This window comes from Malaclemys terrapin, chromosome 4 (assembly GCF_027887155.1).
Source record: "Malaclemys terrapin pileata isolate rMalTer1 chromosome 4, rMalTer1.hap1, whole genome shotgun sequence".
In the NCBI taxonomy this organism is placed as follows: domain Eukaryota; kingdom Metazoa; phylum Chordata; order Testudines; family Emydidae; genus Malaclemys; species Malaclemys terrapin.
This window is the reverse complement of record NC_071508.1, coordinates 107318522-107342003: the sequence shown is the minus strand read 5'-3', so window position 1 is coordinate 107342003 and position 23482 is coordinate 107318522. Positions and strand designations below refer to the sequence as shown.

Here is a 23482-nt window from a genome sequence, read left to right as displayed (position 1 = left end):
AAGCATCACAGTAGACATGGGTCTTAAGGAGGGATCCTAATGTGGAAAGGTCTGTGACCTTGCAGACCAGCATAGGGATAGTACCCCATGCAGAGCAGGTGCCATGGAAGAAAGAACCAAGATGGTTGTAGGAGACATGCAGCATTGTGACTTGTAGGTGAATAGTAGCTACTGGTGGGAGACAGAATTGTATGTAGAGGGTAAGACATGAAAACAACATGGCCCTTGACCACTGAAGAATGGATAAGGACAGATTTTTGCTTTGTATGTGAAGGGTAAGAGGCAAGAGGATGGATCCTGCACAATACCAAATGCCCTCAATTCCCACTGACTTGACCTAAGGGTGCCTAGCATCTTGCACAGTTGTGGGGGGCAGCTGCTATTGGCGGAGAAGGATTTGCAAAGGCCAGACAGGTCTGTATTGGAATGCAGGCCTCAGCAGGGCACAGGGCTGCAGCAAAGAGCAGGTTCCGGTTTCTCTTGGGTTAGATCAGGGGTAGGCAACCTATGGCACATGTGCCAAAGGCAGCACGCAAGCTGAATTTCAGTGGCACTCACACTGCCTGGGTCCTATATATTATATATTATAGACGTATAGAAAGAGACCTTCTAAAAACGTTAAAATGTATTACTGGCATGCGAAACCTTAAATTAGAGTGAATAAATGAAGACTCGGCACACCACTTCTGAAAGGTTGCCGACTCCTGGGTTAGATGCATGTTAAATAAGAATAACATAATGTAATTGTTGAATACAAGTACTCCTTGTTTTAAGGAGAAGGATAATACAACTGCCTCTCCATGGCCTGAGGGCGGGCACACACACACACACACACACACACACTCATGAATCTCCCCTGCACACAGCGTAAAACCTGATCTTTGGACCTAGGCCACCTGGCAATAGCAAGACAGCTTTCATTCAGTATGAAGCAGTCAAAAACTTGAAGGGAATGAGCTGAGTTACGAAATCATCCCAGAGATGTATGAATCAGCATCTGGAGGGAAAGAAATCACGTAAAAACCTCATGTCCTCGCAGCACCCACCCACTTCACAGCCCAAGTCTATATTGTGAAAGCCTGCTTTGTCCTCCCTCTTCCCCCTTCTCTTCTGTTTCTTTTCGTTCTTCTCTCTAACTGATACAATTCTATCTATGAATCATCAGTTGCAGTGTACTTTGAGAGGGCAGGAGTGTTGCTTCCAGTTTACTGTATCTCCCATACCTGAGATCCTAGCACAGCTCTCTAAGCCTATATAACATAGGAACCATTTTCAGCAAACAATAAATACACAACACCAACACAAGGTGGCGCTATTTGATTCCACTTTGTTCAGTTTGCTCAGCAAAGAAGGTGAAATGCAATGGCCTGCTGACAATGGCACAACTTCGCTTTGCCGGATTATTGACGCACTTATAAGGGAATGTCAGTTACGTTTACCTGCACCCTGACCCTTTGAGAATTGGACCTAGGGTGACCATATGTCACGATTTTATAGGGACAGTCCCGATATTTGGGCTTTTTCTTATATAGGCTCCTATTACCCCCCACCCCTGTCCCGATTTTTCACATTTGCTGTCTGGTTGCCCTAATTGGAGCTCTGCTGAGGATGTCAAAGGGGGCAGTTCTGAGGAGCAGTGTGTGGTTGCAGCAACAGAGTTTGGTGTGCTCTGAAAGGACTCAGCAGCAGTAGGGTTTGTGCAAGCTGTTTGTTTGGTTTTTGATACTAAGTTTAATAACTCTCCAGTTTTTAAACTGTCCATGGGCTAGGGAAGTAACATTATGTACAGAATAAATATTCAGCAGCAACAGGGTAAACTAGGCTATGAAAGCAGTAAGACATTTATGTAAAAATTAGAGATTTATCAAAACCCAGCCTGGCAAGTCTATATCTTTATAATGTCTTTCAACTCCCAAGAGTAGTTAGTGTAGCTGCATCCTAAAGAAAAGCAAGTAATTTTCTCTTAAACACATCTGCAGTGTTTAATTTGAGGCTCCTGGACAATAAGCCTGCATATAACTTCTGCTAGGACACCTTTGTAAATCCAGAGTGTCTCTGTTGAAACCACTGGAGTTATTTCAGATTTACACTGGTGTAACTAAGAGCAGATGTCTTGGTGTCTCTTTAAATATTTGTGTATTTTAAACAGAGCCACCTCACATGGGGTTACTTGTATGCCAGGGCTTTAAAAGAGTGCTGTGATACACAGATGTGCAAGGGGGGGGGGGTTCAAAATGCACACAGATGAGAATATAAGAACAGCAATTCAGTCAGACCAATGGTCCATGTAGCCTAGTATCTTGTCTCTAACAGTGGCCAGTGCCAGATGCTTCAGAAGGAATGAACAGAACAAGGCAATTATCAAGTGATCCATCCCTTGTCATCCAGTCCCAGCTTCTCGCAGATGGAGATTTAGGGACACCCAGAGCATGCGGTGGCGTTGTTTTTAGTAACTATAAATTAGATATTAAAAACATTTCTACCATTTCTATTGTTTCAGCCTACAACCAGTGCTGCACTCTTTATTTCATGTAGTGGGCCTGAAGCTATTCTTGTGTATAATCTGGAATTCCTTTGGATTTAGAGGATTTGTTCCAGAATTATACTGGTGTAACTGCTATTCTATCCTCCAGCATCTTCAAACTCTGTTCCACCAGAAAGTAATTTTTAGCCACCATATGAGCAGAAGCTTTATTTTCACTAATTTCCTTTTCATAGGTTTAGAGAGAGGATGGGCCTGAACATGACACTGGATCTGAAACACACCTAGCAGTGAGCACTTCTGTATAAATCACTTTATACAGGTGGTGCAGTTTAAGTGGTACTGAACAGGCCTTAGCTTCAAGAAACTGTGGTTAAAATCTGTTCAGAGAAGGTCCTAAGTGCAGTTTCTGAACACTGCTGAACATGGTTTGTCCTGGCCTATACTTGACACTAAGCCCTGTTTAGCACCGGTTAGGCTGCAGCTGTTGCTGACATACACTATCAGCCACAGGTAGTTTATATGGTGTAAAAAAGCTTATATATGTACCCCAGAACTTCAGGGAAGTTTGAATACAGATCCAAAATATAAATGTTACGAGTCAGTCTCACCTCTTGCTTTGAGTTTCACCTCAATTTCTTCTACTTGCTGCTCCATATTAACCATCCATTTGACAGAGCTGTTCATTTTAGATTCTAATGAAGTCAGTTTCCTGCAATGATTCCACAATCTGTATAAAGTGATTGTAAGAGCTTCATAAGACACAGGCTAGGAGAAGCTGGAGAAGTTAGCAATACCACACAAACTGGGGGAAAGTCTAGGGGGAAAGTCTTTTTTATTTTATTTTAATTTTTGGCATGTTTCCAGTTCATTATTCCCTGCCAGGTGCTTCCACTCTCTTTCAGCCGAAAAGGAGGCTTGTATTGCCAGCTAATGACACTATATTTAACATAAAGTGAGAACTCTGCTGGGAGCTCAACAGAGCTGCATCTGCTTCTCTTTGCAGCTGGCTCTTTCCCCACTCCCTAAGCTTTGCTTTACGACAGGGGTAGACAACCTATAGCACACATGCTGAAGGCAGCACACACGCGAGCTGATTTTTGGTGGCACTCACACTGCCCGGGTCCTGGCCACCAGTCTGGGGGGCTCTGCATTTTAATTTAATTTTAAATGAAGCTTCTTAAACATTTAAAAAACCTTATTTACTTTACATACAACAATAGTTTAGTTATATATTCTAGACGTATAGAAAGAGACCTTCTAAAAACATTAAAATGTATTACTGGCACGCGAAACCTTAAATTAGAGTGAATAAATGAAGACTCGGCACACCACTTCTGAAAGGTTGCCGACCCCTGCTTTACGACATGATATACAGACCAATACTCCTTGCACATGTTAATGGGAATCATCAATACATTCTGATAAATTAGTGGCCATCATACATTCAAAATAACCCTTATAGACAATGTAGTATATGAGGAAAGTGAACAGGACCAGCCAGAAATTTTCATCTGAGAAAGAGCCAGATTTCATTAGATTGACCAAAATGAAATGATATTGTTTTACCCTTCAGATACCTTACATTTATAAGATGCATTTAGTCTTGAGGGATTCCAAAGACTCTAGAAATATAACCAACTGAAATACAAACAATGCATAAGGACCTCTTCACTCCCTGAAATGCAAATCTTCTGTAGGATGGCACATGGCAATTATACAAACACTGTGCAACCGTATAGGACTGAAAGTGAAGGAGAACAGGATAGCCAATTGAAACCAGAGAGGTGAATTTAGGTAGGGAAATGTGACCAATCTAGCGGAATTTGGCCAAGACATCTGCAGTAGCAACTTCCATACTTCTGTGGCAATTGCAATGGGTTTTTAGTGACCACAATGGGTTAGGACCAAAAGAGGTAAGGTACTATTTTGCTAGAAGTACCACCACCATGCGAGCAGCGGCACCGGAGGCAGCAAACAGGGCGGCTAACAGGGGAGTTTGAGAGGGAGTTCGCAGGGGGAGGTAAAGGGGGAAGGAGGAGGGCATGGCGTGTTGTGTGCTCTGTTTCCCCAGGTGCCGTGGGCAGAGACCACAGCAGCCATGAGCCAAGCAGCAGCAGACAGAATGCAGATGGCAGCATGTGGAAGCTGTGGTATGTATATAGTCCTAGCAGGGGACCTGGAACAGAGGTATGTTTGTATGAAGTGTCGCCTTATAGTGTTACTGGAGGAAAAGATTAAGGGGCTGCAGATGCAGGTAGATACCCTGGTGGAGTTTAGGCGGGGGTTTGAGCAGCTGATGGAGGACAGGCAAGGCGGGGCTGAAGGGGAATGCTCTAGGGTGCAGGAGAAGGCAGTAGTAGATGACAGCGAGAGGGGAATGGAAGGGGGAGAACAAGGGAAGTGGGAGCATGTGACTGTGAGAAGCAGGCCAAGGAAAAGGAGGGCCAGTGAGGGGAGAATAGAACTCAGGAACAGGTTTGGGTGTTTGGATAATGAGGTGGAGGGGCAGCAGGTGGTGACTGAAGGTGGGACGTTGAGGAAGAAGAGAAGAGCAGCTAGTCCAATAGAGAGAGGGGAGGTGATGATGGAGACAGCGAAAAACCTGGGCCCCCAGAGGATAGAGCAAGGCACAAGGGGGAGTATAAGAGAAGATAGGAACAGACACAGGTCAGGACTAGAGGGATCAGAGACTAGATTACTAGATCGCAATGTTGCCAGGCAACGGCAGGTTTATGTAATTGGAGACTCTTTACTGAGGAGATTGGACAGGCCTGTGACCAGGGCGGACCCGGAGAACAGAAGGGTGTGCTGTCTACCGGGCGCAAAGATACGCGATGTGGACCTGCGGTTGAAAAGGATCCTAAAAGGAGCAGGTAAGAACCCCTTGATAATCCTACATGTGGGAACGAATGACACGGCTAGGTTCTCGTTAGAGAGAATCAAGGGAGATTATGCCAGGCTGGGGAAGACCCTTAAGGAGTTAGAGGCTCAGATTATCTTTAGTGGGATTCTGCCTGTTCCTAGGGAAGGGCAGCAAAGGGCTGATAGGATTGTTAGAATAAATAGTTGGCTAAGGGAGTGGTGCTATAAGGAGGGCTTTGGGATGTATGGCCACTGGGAGGCTTTCGGGGACAGACAGCTGTTCTCGCGGGATGGACTTCACCTGAGTAGGGAAGGAAATAGACTTCTGGGAGGGAGGCTGGCTCATCTTATCAAAAGAGCTTTAAACTAGGAAGTTTGGGGAGATGGTTGGGAGATGTACAGTTAATCTCCACGCCAGATTCCAACATTGAAAAAGTGAGTGAGATAAGAGGAGATATAGCCGGGGAGATGAGATTGGACACAAGAAGGATACAGGGGAAGGACACAAAGAGGCCTGTAACATATAGTGTTACTAATGGGAGACAGGCAAAACAACATACATTAGGGTGCTTATACACCAATGCGAGAAGCCTAGGTAACAAAAATGGAGGAATTGGAGCTCTTGGTCCGAGAATTGCAACCGGATATCGTAGGAATAACTGAAACGTGGTGGAACGGCAGTCACGACTGGAATACAGGTATGGAGGGGTATGCGCTGTTTAGGAAAGACCGGAACATAGGTAAAGGTGGCGGGGTGGCATTGTATGTCAATAGTGAGATAAGCTGTAAAGAATTAATAGTTGATGGAATAGATAACACGGAATCCGTCTGGGCAATAATCACACTGGGTAAAAGGACTACTAGAGTCTCCCCGGGGATAGTGCTTGGGGTGTGCTATAGACCGCCAGGATCGACCCAGGATATGGATAAAGAACTATTTAATGTGTTTAGAGAAGTAAATACTAATAGGAACTGTGTAATTATGGGGGACTTTAACTTCCCGGATATAGATTGGGGAACAAACGCTAGTAGCAATAATAAGGCTCAGATGTTCCTAGATGTGCTTGCTGATCATTTCCTTCATCAAGTGGTAGCCGAACCGATGAGGGGGGAGGCCATTTTAGATTTGATTTTGGTGAGTAGTGAGGACCTCGTTGAGGAAGTGGTAGTAGGGGACAACTTGGGCTCCAGTGATCATGAGCTCATCCGGTTTAAACTAAACGGAAGGAGTAACAGAATTAAATCAAAGACTAGGGTTTATAATTTTAAAAAGGCTAATTTTAATAAATTAAGGGGACTGGTAAGGGAAGTGGATTGGGCAAACATATTAATGAATCTTAAGGCAGACAAAGCCTGGGATTACTTTAAGTTAAAGATGCATGAGCTGTCAGAGGCCTGTATCCCAAAAAAGGGAAAAAGATTACTAAGCAAGAGATTTAGACCGAGCTGGATGAGCGACCGACTCAAAGGGGCAATTAGGAAGAAACAGAAAGCGTACAAAGAATGGAAGAGGGGAGAGATCAGTAAGGAAACTTACCTTAGTGAAGTCAGAGAATGTAGAGATAGAGTGAGAAAGGCCAAAAGCCGTGTAGAGTTGGACCTAGCGAGGGGAATTAAAAGCAATAGTAAGAGGTTTTACAGCCATATAAATAGGAAGAAAGCAAAGAAGGAAGAAGTAGGACTGCTGAAGACTATAGCCGGAGAGGAGATTAAAGATAATCTAGGCATGGCGCAATATCTCAACGAATATTTTGCATCGGTGTTTAATGAGGCCAATGAAGGTATTAGGGATATTAGCACTGTGACAGAGGGGCAAACAGAATGGGGGATTACCGTTTCCGAGGTAGAAACAAAACTCGAACACCTAGATGGGGCTAAGTCGGGAGGACCGGACAATCTTCATCCGAGAATATTGAAGGAATTGGCGCGGGAAATAGCAGGCCCATTAGCGATAATATTTAATGAATCTGTAAACTCAGGGGTGGTTCCGTTAGACTGGAGAATAGCTAATGTGGTTCCTATTTTCAAGAAAGGGAAAAAAAGTGATCCGGGTAACTACAGGCCTGTTAGTTTAACATCTGTAGTGTGCAAGGTGCTGGAGAAAATTCTGAAAGAGAAAGTAGTTGAGGACTTCGAAGTTAATGGCAAGTGTGATAAATTACAACATGGTTTTACGAAGGGCAGATCGTGCCAAACGAATCTGATCTCCTTCTTCGAGAAAGTAACGGACTTATTAGATAAGGGAAATGCGGTGGACCTAATACACCTGGATTTCAGCAAAGCGTTTGATACTGTACCCCATGAGGAATTATTGGTTAAACTGGAAAAGATGGGGATCCATATGAAAATTCAGAGGTGGATAAGGAATTGGTTAATGGGGAGAATGCAGTGGGTGGTATTGAAGGGTGAACTGTCAAGTTGGAGGGAGGTTACCAGTGGAGTTCCTCAGGGTTCGGTTTTGGGACCCATTTTATTTAATCTATTTATAACTGACCTCGGAACCGATTGCAGGAGTGGACTGATAAAGTTTGCAGATGATACGAAGGTGGGAGGCGTTGCCAATTCGGAGGAGGATAGGGATATTCTGCAGGGAGACTTGAATGAGCTTGTGAATTGGAGTATCAGAAATAGGATGAAATTTAATAGTGAAAAGTGTAAGGTGATGCATTTAGGGATGACTAACAACAATTTTAGCTACAAGCTGGGGACGCATTGGTTAGAAGTAACGGAAGAGGAGAAGGACCTTGGGGTTCTTGTAGACCGCAGGATGACTATGAGTCGACAATGTGACGTGGCGGTGAAAAAAGCCAATGCGGTCTTGGGATGCATTAGGCGAGGGATATCTAGTAGGGTTAAGGAGGTGCTGCTTCCGTTGTATAAGGCGCTGGTGAGACCTCATTTGGAGTACAGTGTGCAGTTCTGGTCTCCCATGTTCAAAAAAGATTAACTTAAATTGGAACGGGTGCAGAGAAGGGCCACTAGGATGATCAGAGGAATGGAAAACCTGTCGTATGAAAGGAGACTGGAGGAGCTCGGGTTGTTTAGTCTGACAAAACGAAGGTTGAGGGGGGATATGATTGCTCTCTTTAAATATATCAGAGGGATAAATACAAGGGAGGGAGAGGAATTATTCCAGCTTAGTACTAATGTGGACACGAGAACGAATGGATATAAACTGGCCATGGGGAAGTTTAGGCTTGAAATTAGACGAAGGTTTCTGACCGTCAGAGGGGTGAAATATTGGAACGGCCTTCCGAGGGAAACGGTGGGGGCGAGGGACCTGTCTGGTTTTAAGATTAAGTTAGACAAGTTTATGGAGGGAATGGTTTAATGGTAAAACATATTAGCTGAAGAATATGGTAGGTAAATAGTATAATGGCTAACAAGGGTCAGGCTGGAGACTCTTGCCTACATGCTCGGAGTCTTACTGATCGCCATATTTGGGGTCGGGAAGGAATTTTCCTCCAGGGTAGATTGGCTGAGGCCCTGGAGGTTTTTCGCCTTCCTCCGCAGCATGGGGCAGGGATCTCTAGCAGGAGGGTTCTCTGCCAATTGAAGTCACTAAGACACAGGATTTGGGGACTTCATCAGCAGAGTCAAGGAAAGGGTAGGGACGGTTTTGTGGCCTGCAGCATGCAGGGGGTCAGACCAGATGATCATAATGGTCCCTTCTGACCTTAAAGTCTATGAGTCTATGCTCAGATGTTACTTCAGTCCTGATTCATTAGTATGAATGCCACCTTCTGAACCACTCATACCACTTTCTAAAGCACCTGGATGTCACAGGGGGTATGTCTACACAGCACACTAAGGCTGAGCACTGACTCAGTTTAGCCCAAGCCCCCGCTTCCATCCAAACAGAAATCATCCTAACTTTGGCCAAGAATCCTTCTGGACTTGGGCCCCTGGATCCTGGTAGGTGGGTCAGAGCCTGAGTCCCACTGAGACACAGGTCAAAGCCCAGGCATTTTGCAGCGTGGCCACAGCTCAAATGCAGGTTGCCAGACTCGGGTCTGGACAGTGCACCAATGCTATCCCACAATTCCCTAGGGCTGTGCTTCCAAGCCCTTCCATCTGAATGCTTCCCAAGGACTGGAAGCAATCTCCTGGTTCAAATACAGCTGCTTGGCATTTAACCCTTTCATTTCCATGCAGTCTGCTCAACTGGAAACACCATTAGCCCTCATGTGTATTAGATAGGGCCAGCACTAAGAAGAAGTGCATCAAGTGTGCTACTAGCTGGCCAGAGGAACTCAGGCAGGTCTTGGCTAACCTCCGGTGTGAAGCAAGCAAGATGTTCAACTTCAGTAAGAGGACAAGAAATGATCATGTCTACAAAGCTATATCTGAGTTGCTGGCAGGACTGAGGGTTGACCAGACAGCAGAATGATATAGAGAGTGAATCATGTGGCTGCAGACACACTACTACAAAGTCAACAATTCTAATGGCACCTCTGGAAACTCACTGTCTTCCTGCCTCTTTTATGAGGAATATGACTGGGTCTTGGGAACTGTAGTGAGCACTGAGCCCACAGTGATGTACGACAATCTGTTGAGCTGAGATGGCGCCTGTATAACTCCATCACAGGTACCACCAGAGGAGAGCTGGCCAGCCACTGGATGAATGGCAAGAGGTGACCCTGGTGATGCTGAGGCCAGTAACTGAAGAGGCTATGCCACAGAAGCAGCTACCGCACATCCTGGGTCCATTCTCTTAGGAGATGTTTGAGGATGGTCCTGGAGAGCAGCTTACTGTAAAACTGGCATCAGAGCAAGAGCCAGAACTGGAGAATGGTGAGTTTCTGCTGCCATGTTTGTTGTTAATATATGGCTGAGAGGGAGTTCTGGCTTATGGTCCTAATAAATTATTGATACAAACCAGGGTTTTGGTGTGCTTCCATACAGGCAGGAACCGACGCCATTCCCCAGGCACCCCTCACCACCACCCTTCCTCCCAGTACTACATGGAATTCAAAATAGACAATGGGAAAATGGGGTGAAGGTTACACAAGCAGTTATCCTGAAATTTTTACTAGCTACTCACTGATTGTTATAAGTATGGGTTGGGGGCACAGCCTCACTTACCTCTCTCATCTAATAGAGCGTGCCTTATAAATGGGCACTGTCCTGTGTTGCCTGTAAACTGAGTCCCAAAAATATTTGGCTCTTATGAGTCCAAACAAAACCAGAGTGTGTTTGGTCCATAGCTGGCTTAAATATATGAGTCCATATTACAACGGAGGGTGGCAGTCTCTCTGGATTAGGAGTCTCCATGGCTGGCAGTCAGTAGGGTCTGTGCATGGATGCAGGGTGGTTGTGAGGAAACTGTATTGCATCTCTATGCTAAATCAGCATCTTGTTGATTTGACCACTGGCTGGTGATAAAAGTGAACTTCTCAAGTAGTAGGAACTCCAGATGGTTGGTTATGTTCTGAGGCAAAGCATATTTATTAGGGCCACCTCTGTAATTCACAAGGCCCCTCCATCCCGAGATGTGCTGGTCAGTCACAAGATGTTTAAATAATTCCTAAATATACAGAGGTTCACATTTCCACTCGGGGACCGCCAGAATATCAATGTTCTCCAGTGCTTGCTGTAGGGGACAGGTTGTGGAAGCTCGGCGAGGAGCTAAGTGGCGGACTGAGTGTGAGCGGAAGATGCAGGCTGTGTAGTTGAAGGCCATGCAATGAACTTTGTTCGGCAGACCCTGCCAAAATGTAGTTTAGTATAGTTCAGCATGTTTTTGTCTGTAAACAAGTTAGCTTATATAGTGAGTACAATGAATGTAGCCAGCTGTTGACCCCATGTAACCTTGAGATAAGCGCGAGGGGATATAGCATTGCAACAGACTCCCTTCAGTGGAGTCCTGCCTGGCCAGTTGTCCCGGACGGTCAGAGATCCCTCCACGCGTTTCAAGAGGCTCCCCACGCAGCTTGGAGTGTAAGTTCTTCCTTCAGTAAAGCCTTGCTTTTTACTCTCAGGCACTGAGTGTCATTCTTTCGCCGGTATCACCGCGCCCCTTGCGGGCACACTCGCCCTGCCTGAAAGGACTGAAAAACCATAGCTAGTGATTAGATCACTCAGAAATTCCCCATCTTTCAGTGATCTGAACATGCCTGTTTTTTAAAATCCCACTTTAATTTTCAAACCATAATGTTCTAGTAATTGTTAAACTAGTATTTTAAAAACAGGATTGAAATTAGTTTGCTCTCTGAGACACTGGACTCCAGTGAAATTGCTGATGTCAAAATACCGCTTTGATGGCTGAAATCGGCAGGTTCAGGAATGTTGATTTTAATTGAAAATGTCATCTGAACACAATTTTTATTGTATTGTTATTTACACTGCACCCAACAACGTGCTCAGTGCATTGCAGGCAGTAAGGAGATGAGGTCCTGTCCTAAAGAACATAGTCTAAACAAGTGCATCTGTAAATGCATCTACTCGTGTAAAATTTCAGATTGCCCTGCTGACCAAGTGATGCAGCTTTAGTTGAACCTTTTTTGAGGGGCTCCTTTGTTTTTGGTTTCACTACACTGTCCGGAGTCAGGGTGAGTGGTATAAATTGCCTTTTCCTGCTATGTTTGTTGCTTACCTGTCCTTGTGATGAAGTGGAAGGAAACTGTTAACAGATCTCTGCACTGATAATCACAAAGGCCTCAGCAGGGATGCAGCTGGGGGACCAATTCTGGTAAATCAGAGGCACCACAGTCACAGCACTAGGCAGTTCTGTCTATTAGGATGGAAATCAGGAAATCACAGTCTAATGCTTCTGCTTATGGAAGTGGCACGAGAACATTTCATCTTCCTTAAAACTGATGAAAATCATGCTGCCTCTTTTCAGTGCTACAGTACCCAGGGCTGCTTTTAAAATCTCTCTCAGCTATTTTACGGGAGTTAGACTTGATACAAATATATGGGTTTTGTGGCACAGCAGTGCTGAAAATTGAGTTCCCAGGCCACCCAGAGCTGAACAGACTTTTACTGAATCTAGCTCTCAAGTGTCAAAAATATATTTCCGACCTTATTCATAATATTACTTCTCATGGATATAACCCTTTATATGTTCAAAGGGCTGTATAATAATACAGCACCTGTATTATTATCCCCATGTAATAAGGAAAAACCAGGTAATTCACAGGTATCACTGAAATCCTTTGAACTGAATGCCATGCCAGCCTTCACACACTTCATTGTGAGGGGACTGCAGTGGTCTGAGATAAAAGATATAGTGACTGATTCTCCTCTCACACTAGTGTAAATCAGGAGTAATTCCAGTGAACTAAATAGGGTTTCACGGGTGTTAAACTGGATTAAGTGAAAGGAGAATCAGGCCCCTAGGATACATTTAGTTTGCTGTAAATGGTTGCAACTCTCATTGAATTTAATGGGTGTTATACTCACTTATACCAGGACTAAATTTGATTTTTAATATTATCTTATGAACCGTGGGCCAAATTCTGTCCTCGGGTCCACATGCTCAGCTTCATTTGAACTCTATGGAAGTGCATCCAAGCCTCTGATACAACTTTTACATTCTGTTGGTGGATTGCCTTTGAAAACAAATGGGATATATTGTACATAACTAAAAGGGCAAAAATCACATAATCAAAAGCTGATCAAGTTAGTTTGTTTCCATTTGAATTAATTAATCTTGTTACTTGCATAGAAAACTCATAAATAATCGGTTTAGAATGTTCTAACATTTTCTAAAACTAATGTTCACAATAATATAATAGTGCCAATGACCTGCATTACTACTTAAACTCCTTTCTTTTCTATCATTTTGTACTGGTGTTGTTATTATTATTAATCATGTTTATTATGGTAGTGCCTAAGGGCCAATTGTGCTAGATGCTGTACAGACAAAAAAAGGAGCTTGTCTCTTCCCCAAAGAGCTTACATTCCAAATAGACCAGACAGACACAGGGTGGGGAAAGGGATAGAACACACAAACGGAGTGAACAATGTGATGGCAGCAAACGGCACATCAGTTCCATGGTTTTGGTTTCAGGGTTTTTTGGTGGGTTTACTAGGAGGTGATCAGCTAAATGGAAAGGAAAGGAAAGGGGGTGAGGGGGCAGGCCGGGGAGAAGAGAATGTGGAGTGAAACTGAAGTGAAGAGATTGTGAAGAAGGGGGTGGGTTGGAGCAAGCAGCCAATCATCACAGAGAAGAGAAAGTCCAATCAAATCAGCAGAAAGTTATCTGAATAACTAAAGGCCATGGCTTTGACTGCTGCTTCTTCTACTGATTGGAAGCTCCACTGCAGTTTTCTCTCAAGACCACATGGCCTGAGGTGGGGAGGGGAGGCACCACTTAGCTCCTTGTGCACCCACAGCATGGGAGTCTCCCTTGCACAGTTCTCAGTCCAGCTGGACCCCACCCCACTTTACCCCCTGTATTCTACTGCAGTAATCCCTGCTTTGGCTGCTTCTGCCTCAGGACCAACATTATTTATCCATTGTGTATGCTATGATGGGTGAAGTCATGAGTTACAGAAGAGAACTAGTGGCACCTTAGAGACTAACAAATTTATTAGAGCATAAGCTTTCGTGGACTACAGCCCACTTCGCTTATGCTCTAATAAATTTGTTAGTCTCTAAGGTGCCACAAGTACTCCTGTTCTTCTTTTTGCGGATACAGACTAACACGGCTGTTACTCTGAGAAGAGAACTACTTTGTTTTAAATATACATCCAGCTGTCTGGCTGTATCTGCCTGTATGTCTCGTCATTTACTTTCACTGTAAGCTCTTTGGGGCTGGGACCATCTTTATGTTCTATGTTTGTACAGCACCTAGCACAATGGGGTCTTAGTCTGTGACAAGGTGCTACGGTAATAAATGAATAAATAATAATAATTGCAACTTCTCTCAGTATAAACAAACCTGGCTCCAATAAATGTACAATATTGCTTAGACTCAGGCCAATTCCCACTAAAGTCAAGGGGGAGTCTTTCCACTGACTATCCTGAGGACTGGATTGGACCTATATGAAGAGGCTAACTTTCCGGCGTTTAGTTATTTTAAAATGTTGACATTCTTGAGGGTTGATTCTCTCCTTTAAAAGAACCTCAGCTCCATCCTAATTACTTTTGTCTGGGAGTTCTACCCAGACTGACCTGGCATCTGGGTCAGTTAGAATATAAAAGTATGCAGGATGTAAATGTTTACAGTGTACATTTAATTTTTTTAATCCCAAAATCACTAGCAAAATGTAACTGATGCTTCAACCATCTTGTCTGGTCCATATGTCTCATAGATATACAAGTTAGAGCACTTTCTGCTCCTCAAAAAATACGTTCCCCATATTCCAACTACCTGGCTACCTTCCATCTGACTACTCAAATGCAAGACCATGGTGGGTCACAATTGCTATATGATGTACTGGACACTCCTCTCTCCTCAACAAACCTTATCTAGGGTCTGAGCAATGATATTCCACAAAGGCCCAGCAGATGTCACCATAGACATTGACTAGCCGCCTAGCTGTCCTCTTTAGGTAGAGGCTTCATCATACCCACCTTCACTAGCTTGGCAGACGCAAGTCTTGAGGTTGCTACCAAAGCTAGAGGCAGTCTGTGTAACAGCTGTCAAGCCACTGAGACAAATTAATCAAGTTATCAGAGAAGCTTTGCTATTGTAAATGCACTTTTGGGGAGATCAAAACATCTGGCTTCATATGATTTGTCTTTATTTATGATTAAGTAATGTGATGCTCTTCTCCTAAGGTACTGTAGCCTCCAAAACCTAAACTGCTGCTTGCTGAAGAGTGTATATGAAGGCATGAAATGGCTGTGAAAGTCTGGCACTTCCATTCCCATTGGTCAGGAAGTGGGTTGACCCTGGTGTCACTTTCCATCCTTCTGCTGCCACCTACACTTTTTAACCTTGACTACACTAACATAAAAACTTAAAATAAGCAAATCTAAATGCTGGTGCATCTGAAAAGGTCTTTCTTTTGGGAGAATATTTTTTTTTAACGTAACTCAGTGTTTACTACTGACAACTCCAAGTGTTGGAAGCATGGAAGGCATTGGACAACCCACCCATTTAAACCAGAATGGGAAGTTTTGAAGTTTAAAGCACTGGTTGCAGGCTGCAGGATTCTTATTATATTTTATTCCTCCGATTGCCATAGCAACAAGGGCAAGAAAAAAAACTTTACTGTTTGTACAGCACAGACTTCCAGTTAGTGAGAAAGAGATGGATTTGTTAAATGATACTTCCCTTTGAAAGACAATGATTTAACCAAAAAGGGCAAACACATGAAAACTCCATGACTCTGAAATTTTGAAAGAAACGGTTGTGGAGCTTTTATGAACCCTTCCAAAAGGCACTTTTTTTTTTTCCAGACCTAGCAATTAATATTGTTACTTCTTATAAGAAAGTCCAGTGATATTGCAGCTGGCCTGAAAAAATTTGGACCATCTGCCCAACGAGCACCACCTCTTTCCCCTCTGCCTCTTCCTCTATCTTTGGATTTTCTCATAATTTTTTTTCTCAGCGGCTCCATCCCAGGGGAGGAAGACAAGAAAATTTCTCAGACATTATTACTCAGTGTGGTTGCAGGAAAAAATTCTTCATGGGGAAATCCCCCATGTCTGAGGAGAAAAAGCAAAATTCAGCAGGAATCCCAGTCAGTTTAGCTTGTTGAATCCACATGTTGGCCTAGAAGTATTTGTTATCAGTCTAGGTGCTTTCAATTTTTCATTTGATCTTTATCAGTGGATGTCATTGCACTCAATAGGCATTATCAGAGAGGGATATCTAGATAATGGGTAACAATAAACAGCATACCATTGGCAAAATGAGTCACTTTTCCTGAGAAAATTTGATTATTTAAATACTTACATTTTTGGGAGGGGAAAAAAGTGAATTAATCTTTGACAGGTACTGTCTCAACTGGGGTGGAAAGGGAACTTCACGGTATGTGCCTGATCCTGCCCCGGAGAAGTTAATGGGAGATTTACCATTGACTGCACTGGATGCAGGAGGAAGTCCTAGTAGGCTTTACACTTAAAGAAGTGTTTACGGGCTACAGTTGTGCAAATTAAGGCTTCTGAATAGTTAAAAGATTGTCAGATTCCAAACTCCTCTCGGGTTTAGATCTATTTAGTGTTGCTGCTATTGACTATTAATGCTGGGTGTTACATGTAAATAGTGCCTTGCACCACAGCAAACTGACATACTAGATTCAGAGTAGCAGCCGTGTTAGTCTGTATCCGCAAAAAGAAGAACAGGAGTACTTGTGGCACCTTAGAGACTAACAAATTGCATCCGAAGAAGTGGGCTGTAGCCCACGAAAGCTTATGCTCTAATAAATTTGTTAGTCTCTAAGGTGCCACAAGTACTCCTGTTCTTCTTTTTGACATACTAGAGAGAGGGCTCACCCAGCATTGGAGTGAAATACAGCCGCTTCCTTGCACCAATACCACATAAGGACGCGACAGCATCCAGCTGCAACTCCAGGGGCTTTTAGGTAAGCACCATGTGAACGGTGAAGATGTGGCCACGACAACCCTACTCTTTGCGCACACAAAAAACCCCGCGGGATCTTCATGAATGCAAGCGGGTTGGAGGCTGGCTTGTGCGCATCCCGTCCCGAGGCGAATAGGGAAGGGGGACTGGCGGGGGAGCAGCCTAGTGGCGGGAGTAATGGCACCCCCGCTGCCCGTGGTGTATTATTAGCCCCAGAGGGAGGATGTATGAGGCCGGGGTCACGAGAATAGGTGAAGGGAAAGCCCAGGGTGGGGAAAAGGTGGCGAGTTCCCTAAGGCCGGCTCCCAGGGAAGTACCTGGGGGGAAGGGGCTTAGTCACAGACCTGTACTGTACCAAGTACTTTCCCTCTGGTGATTACAAAAATGAGGGGAGGGGAGGGGCGGGGCGGGCTAGTCAGGGGATTCCTCCGTTGCGAGCCTCGCCTGGGCTTTTTATGTAACGCCGCAGACAGGCACAGGCTGGTTCTTGCTGTTTGACTTGCTTGGAAATTCCCAGCGGCTCGTGCTCCGCCCCTTACAGAAATCCCCTCAGCAGAGGGCGTATATCCAGCGCCGCCGCCCGCCGCCGCTCTCACACTGTGCTCGCCTGCCGCCGCCGCTGAGCCTGGACTTGGGTCGCTTGCGAAGGAGCCGAAGGGGATCTAGCGCCTGTGCTAGCGGAGGCCGAGCCATGTTCCAGCCCAGCTGCAGCCCGGCGGGCCGGCGGGACTTAGCGATGGAGCCGCTGAAGAAGGAGCGGCAGCTCGGCTTGCTGCAGGACGACCGGCACGACAGCGGGCTGGACTCCATGAAGGAGGAGGAGTACGAGCTGCTGGTGAAGGAGCTGACGGACATCAGGCTCCAGCCCCAGGAGGAGCGGGGGGCGCCGCACCAGCCGGCCGAGCCTTGGCAACAGCAAGTGACTGAAGACGGAGACACGTAAGTGTGTGTCCTGCGCCGGTTGTACGGAGGGGCCCGGGCCCGGGGCGTTACGAGGGGAACATACGGCGCTGTGGCCGGCGGGGGAGGGGGCTGCGCTGAGACCCTCGCCGCCGTGTGCAGCCAGGCGGGCGCGCGGGGCTGTCGGCCGCAGAGTTCGGTGTCCGGGGCTGGCCGCCCGCCAGCCCGGCCGGGAGGGGGAAGTACAGAGTGTGCTGGCGGCGCGGGGCGGGGCCGGCGCTGGCGCCCGGCTGGGCGGAGGGGGAAGGTGCCGTGGAAAGTCCCTGGCCCGCTGCCAGGAACACTCAGCTCATAACAACCCCGCGGAAAACACCAGGCAGCGGCCTCTGAAAACCCCGGGCTTGCGAAAGCCGCCTGCTGCCTGTGCACGTGACTGCTGGGGCATTGCCCGGGGCTGGCTGCTGGGACCCTGGCCTGATGTGACACCCCCCCCCCACCGCTCATTGTTCTAGGACCGACTTTGAGGGGTGGTTTTTTTCTGTTCCCTTGTGTAGATTTCTCCACTTGGCAATTATTCACGAAGAAAAGGCCTGGAGCGTGGAAGTCATTCGCCAGGCAACTGCCAATCCTGCCTTCCTGAACTTTCAGAATAACCTAAACCAGGTACTTTAAACCATCTGCACTCCAGCCCAAACAAGCCAGACGGCCCCGACCCCCTTGGTGACTTTCTAAAACAAATTTTACAAATGACAGATATTTAATCAACTCACATATGACACCTCTTCCCCTGCCCCCTTCTCCCCCCCCCCCCCCCCAAAAAAAAAAAACCCCACAAGATTGCCCAGGACAAACTTGTGTTTGTGTACAGCCAATATTCTCCTCCTTGACAATGGCATTTTAAAGCACCATTGTTTTAAAATATACTATAGTGTGTTCCACTCATCCATTGTTTGCCATACGAAAGATACCTTTTATTTGTATCTCCCTCTGTTATCAAGAGAGCCTTAAATCAGTCACTCCCAAGCTAAAAGGGAACTCTGTTGATTCTTGAATACAGTGTTCCTGGTGAGCACAAAATATTAAGCACACTCTTACGTTATTTTTAAGAATCTAGAATCACCAAGTGGTTGAAGGGCTGTGTGCTCAGATGCTGTCTCTAACGTATTTCCTGTTTGTAATGTACTTTACAATAGTTTTGTTTTTCTTTATAATAGACTCCACTTCACCTGGCAGTAATCACAGATCAGGCTGAAATTGCTGAGATTCTTCTCAAGGCCGGATGTGATCCAGAGATCAGAGACTTCCGAGGAAATACACCACTTCATATTGCCTGTGAGCAGGGCTCTGTCAGAGCTGTCAGCGTCCTCACTCAGTACTGCCAACAGCACCACCTACATTCAATCCTACAGTCTGCCAACTACAATGGTATGCATAAATAAAATTCTCAGCATCTAGTGCTTCTGTGACATAGATCTCAGAGAGCTTTATAAAGGTGGATAAGCATTATGATTCCCATTTTACAGATGGGGAGGCTGAGGCCTAGCAGTAAAGTGACTTCCTTGAAATCACACTGCAGTCAATGCTGGAGCTGGGAATAAGTTCCAGCCCTCCTAACTGCCAGTGCTTTCTTCTGGCTCTCACACTCTTCAACTTTATTCTCTGGTTTTTAGATAGGACTGTTTAGCTATTTATTTGGTGTTTTTTTTAATTGTAGACATTTTTCTGTTGTTTCTTTTTTGTTAAAACAAGTTCCAGTCTAACCGTGGGTGGAAAAAAAAAACCATAGCATCTAAGAAATAAAGATGCCTTTTAATTTATATGATCATCAATGCACAATATAAAGTTTGGATAGGACAATTTATGTTCAGTTTGGATAATGGTGATTGTATTTCAAACCGAAGATATGATGATAGTGTCTTAGAGTGTTTAGACTAAAGTGACTGATTAATGCATTAAAGTAGAAGTACTTAATTTTTACCTACGTTCTTGTTTTACAGGACACACGTGTCTCCATTTGGCATCTATTCACGGGTATCTGGCTATAGTAGAATATTTGCTGTCCTTGGGAGCAGATGTCAATGCTCAGGTGTGTATTTGAAGGTCTTTGTTTATCCAAACATGATAGTGCTGGAGTAGGAATGTACAGTTTTGGTAGTGCCAAGCCTAACTATCCTAACATTAAATTACCTGTTTTATTTTTACTAACCAGGAGCCTTGTAATGGCAGAACTGCCCTCCACTTAGCTGTAGACCTGCAGAATTCAGAACTGGTGTCGCTTCTGGTAAAACATGGGGCTGATGTGAACAAAGTGACCTACCAGGGCTATTCTCCATACCAGCTCACTTGGGGAAGAGACAGCTTCAGCATACAGGAACAGCTGAAATACTTAACCACGGCTGACCTACAAATGCTACCAGAAAGTGAGGATGAGGAGAGCTGTGAATCAGAATCAGAATTCACAGAGGATGAAGTAAGTAGTTATTTTCACCCTTTTATAAGGAAGAACTAAATTTTACCCTTATGTGCCTCTACATGGCTCCCATTAAAGTTGTCGGGGAAACATGCACACAACTCTTACGTTGTGTTTTTTCCTGATGCTTTGATGGCCTATTAACTGTATTACATATAATTCACCTACAAACTTAAAGTAAACTAAAAAATTTAAATAGCAGGCATTGGGAATATAGTACAAGACCTAAGCATTGGATACCCAGAGCTACTCTATAACATTTACTTAAAAATCCAAGTGTAAATTAGACAACCTTTCCTCTTGGGGCCAGTTTTTTGCAGGAGTTAATCAAGCAAATCCTCTCCCAACCCCAATGATTTCAAAGAGAAATTTGTTCATTTAAGGAACATGAAATCTAGCACTCTTTTTTTTTTTTTTTTTTTTTTAATCAGGATTTTATTGAATGAGCATTAGAAATGCAAATATAAAAGCACACAAACAGCATATACAAATAGAGGGGAAAGAAGGTTGCTAAAACTAATGTCACAATATGTGCCTCTCTCCATAGTCTGTTGGAGATAGCTAGTGTATCTACCGCATTTGTGACAAAGTTTTGGTTTGTTTCCTTCTCAAATATATATTTCTCCACGACTTTTAAATTTTCCTCTTAAATCTATATTATCATTTATTATTGAATACTTCTAAAGAATTCATTTCAAATCCTGCTTGCCTTAACTCTTGAGCAGTGTTGTTGAAGTCAAGGCAAGCAGAATTTGGCCTGAGATTCTCCAAGGTGAACTTGAGTGCTACTTGTAGAACTCTGCATTAACCGATATATATATATTTTTTTCCTTCTAGATAATGTATGATGACTGTGTTATTGGAGGACGACAGCTGGCATTTTGAAGAAGAGGTTTCTCTTAAAGGACATGACTCTATATATGTATAGGAAGCTGACGTATTTTCTTTAAAAAAAGATAAAATGTGAAAAAAATATTGAAATACTACACTGCACACCATGGACTACATCATTATAACAGCAGGTTTCACATTCTGACCCATACTTTTACTAATGGGAGTTGGATGTGTAACAGCAGTAGAAATCTATGTTTATTTGTGCCAGTTAGGGATTAACTGGTCGTCAAAATGTCTGAACAGTATGAGGACAGACTACTGGATCCACCTGAATATTCATTTTGGGTACAAGAATGTATCTAAGAGATGACTAGTGAGTTTTTCTGTGGAGTTGCTTCCCCCTATATGGCTGGACAGGTTCACATAAGTAACCCATTTGCTGGAAGAAATTGCATAGATTTCTGTTGGGCTGATTGTAATCGCTCCTAATGACTGACCTCAGCTGCTCTTTGTACTGTAATGCAGAGAGAGGAATTGAAACAAAAGAATGACCTCTTGGCTTTTATGGGAAAGGTAGCAATAATGTTAACTCTGCATTGGAAACAGTATTTCCCTATGGATGTGGCATGATGGCTAAACTTTTAGCAGTTGTATATCATGTATATATTGTATATTTTGTTTATAATTATTTTGATACCTGAGATGTATATTTATTAAAAAATGTCAAGTCCTTGGTTTGTCATTGGACTGATTCACATTCCTGGCTTTTAGAGGAGAGCTAGCCCACTGACCCATCTATCTCTCATCTGCAGCGATGAGGAAAAAAGTTTATTCAGACCCCAACACCACAGTTATTAATGCAGTGAATCTCTGCTGGACAAGAGCCTTGAGTTAACTTTCTTTCTGGGAACCACATTTCTACCATCTTCAGTTCCTCTCCCTGCCTTACAAAGCTGATAGTAAATATTTTTCCTCTCCCACAAGAAGAGAGTCATCTGCTCTAGAGCCAACACCAAATCCCCTACTTGAATTGTCAGCAGGTGTGTAGAGTGTAGCCCTAAAACAGGAGTTCTCAAACTGGGGGTCATGACCCCTCATGGGGTCACAAGGTTATTACATTGGGGGGGTCACAAGCTGTCAACCTCCATCCCAAACACCGCTTTGCTTCCAGCAGTTATGGTGTTAAATATATAAAAAGTGTTTTTAATTTATAAGCAGGGGGTCGCACTCAGAGGCTTGCTATGAGAAAGGGGTCACCAGTACAAAAGTTTGAGAGCCACTGCCCTAATACATCATTTTCTCCAGTCCCCCTTCACGTATGAAGTCCCTAGCGGTCTGACCTGCATTGTTCCCAAGTCCACCAGGCCAAAGTTAATTGCACTCATTGTAGGCCAGCTAAGAATGCCTCCCTAAGCCATGATCAACAGCAGGTTTTGGTTCTTCTCAGTTCATAGAGGGAAAGAGGAATAAGTGGGTCTCATCCACTTCGAGAGTTCATCAGACTGTTCTCTTCAGCATCTGCAGAGACAAAAGTCATCTAGCCAAATTCTCCTCTGCAGATGATCACCTCTTGGCTCAGAGGATGGTAGCCTGCTTTAACTTAAGTCACTGATATAGGGGTCCCTCCCCACTTCCAACATGCCCACTCCTTCCCAGCAAGAGCCTGCTCTGCTCCCTTTATGCCAGCAAGGCATTCCCCTCTTACCTGGGAAATTCTCTGCTGGCCGTTTACAGCCAGAATCCAGCCACTTTGCACCACCTGAGAAGCACAAAGGAGCTGGATTGTATTAGCGAATCTGGACCATTAACTTTAAGAGGGGACCTGCACCTCCATTCTCTTCTTGGTGGGCTTATGGAACAAGAACTGTTTTAAGACATGTCCCTGGTCCAGTGGCTGCTTTTCATGGAGCAGAATGGCTCAAAGGGCTAGGCTCTTGCTGATTTGCATTGGATCCAAAGGTCAGTGTGGAAATGATTACATGGGAAATTGTCATCCTGAGTCAGTGTTTTTTCTCTGCCACCCTTTTTTCCCTAACTTGTCCAAGGTGCATGCTTTGAAACTTCCTGTTGGCAGAAAAGGTCATTATTGAGCATCAAGCCTGTGTGATCTTCCTTTTTGAGGAAAGGCTGAAAAACTGACAGACACACCCAAGGTACAATCCAGACTAGTGAGTAGCTGGGTCCACCTGCCTTTTACGCTACTTTGCTGCTGTAGCTTCCAGTCTGGACTGCTCATAAACAGCCTGCAGCACAGTGGCACTGGAATGCTTTTTATAGTGGGAGTGCTGAAAGCCAGCAAAACTATCCCCAACTTTTTACCTCATGCCCCTCCCCCCACTCCCAACAGCTGAGGCCAGGAGCAGGGCCATGTCTCCAGGAAGGGGGGCCATGGACAGGGATAAGGGGGCCGAGGCTGGGGGCAGGTGTGGGGCCAGTAGTGGAGCCCCGTGT

At 44.6% G+C, this 23482-nt stretch overlaps 2 protein-coding genes across 2 annotated transcripts; both read left to right on the top strand.

The window, feature by feature from the left end:
* The first annotated feature begins 3672 nt into the window (after nucleotides 1-3672).
* LOC128836452 (uncharacterized) lies at nucleotides 3673-17222 on the top strand. Its single transcript, XM_054026745.1, has 2 exons — nucleotides 3673-5358; nucleotides 16727-17222. The coding sequence occupies exons 1-2, from the start codon at nucleotides 4584-4586 to the stop codon at nucleotides 16786-16788; spliced, it is 837 nt and encodes a 278-aa protein (XP_053882720.1). The 5' UTR covers nucleotides 3673-4583; the 3' UTR covers nucleotides 16789-17222.
* A 200-nt stretch (nucleotides 17223-17422) lies between these two features.
* NFKBIA (NFKB inhibitor alpha) lies at nucleotides 17423-21761 on the top strand. The gene is made up of 6 exons (XM_054026744.1): nucleotides 17423-17766; nucleotides 18282-18390; nucleotides 18942-19152; nucleotides 19725-19813; nucleotides 19937-20197; nucleotides 21035-21761. The coding sequence occupies exons 1-6, from the start codon at nucleotides 17519-17521 to the stop codon at nucleotides 21080-21082; spliced, it is 966 nt and encodes a 321-aa protein (XP_053882719.1). The 5' UTR covers nucleotides 17423-17518; the 3' UTR covers nucleotides 21083-21761.
* The last annotated feature ends 1721 nt before the right edge of the window (nucleotides 21762-23482 follow it).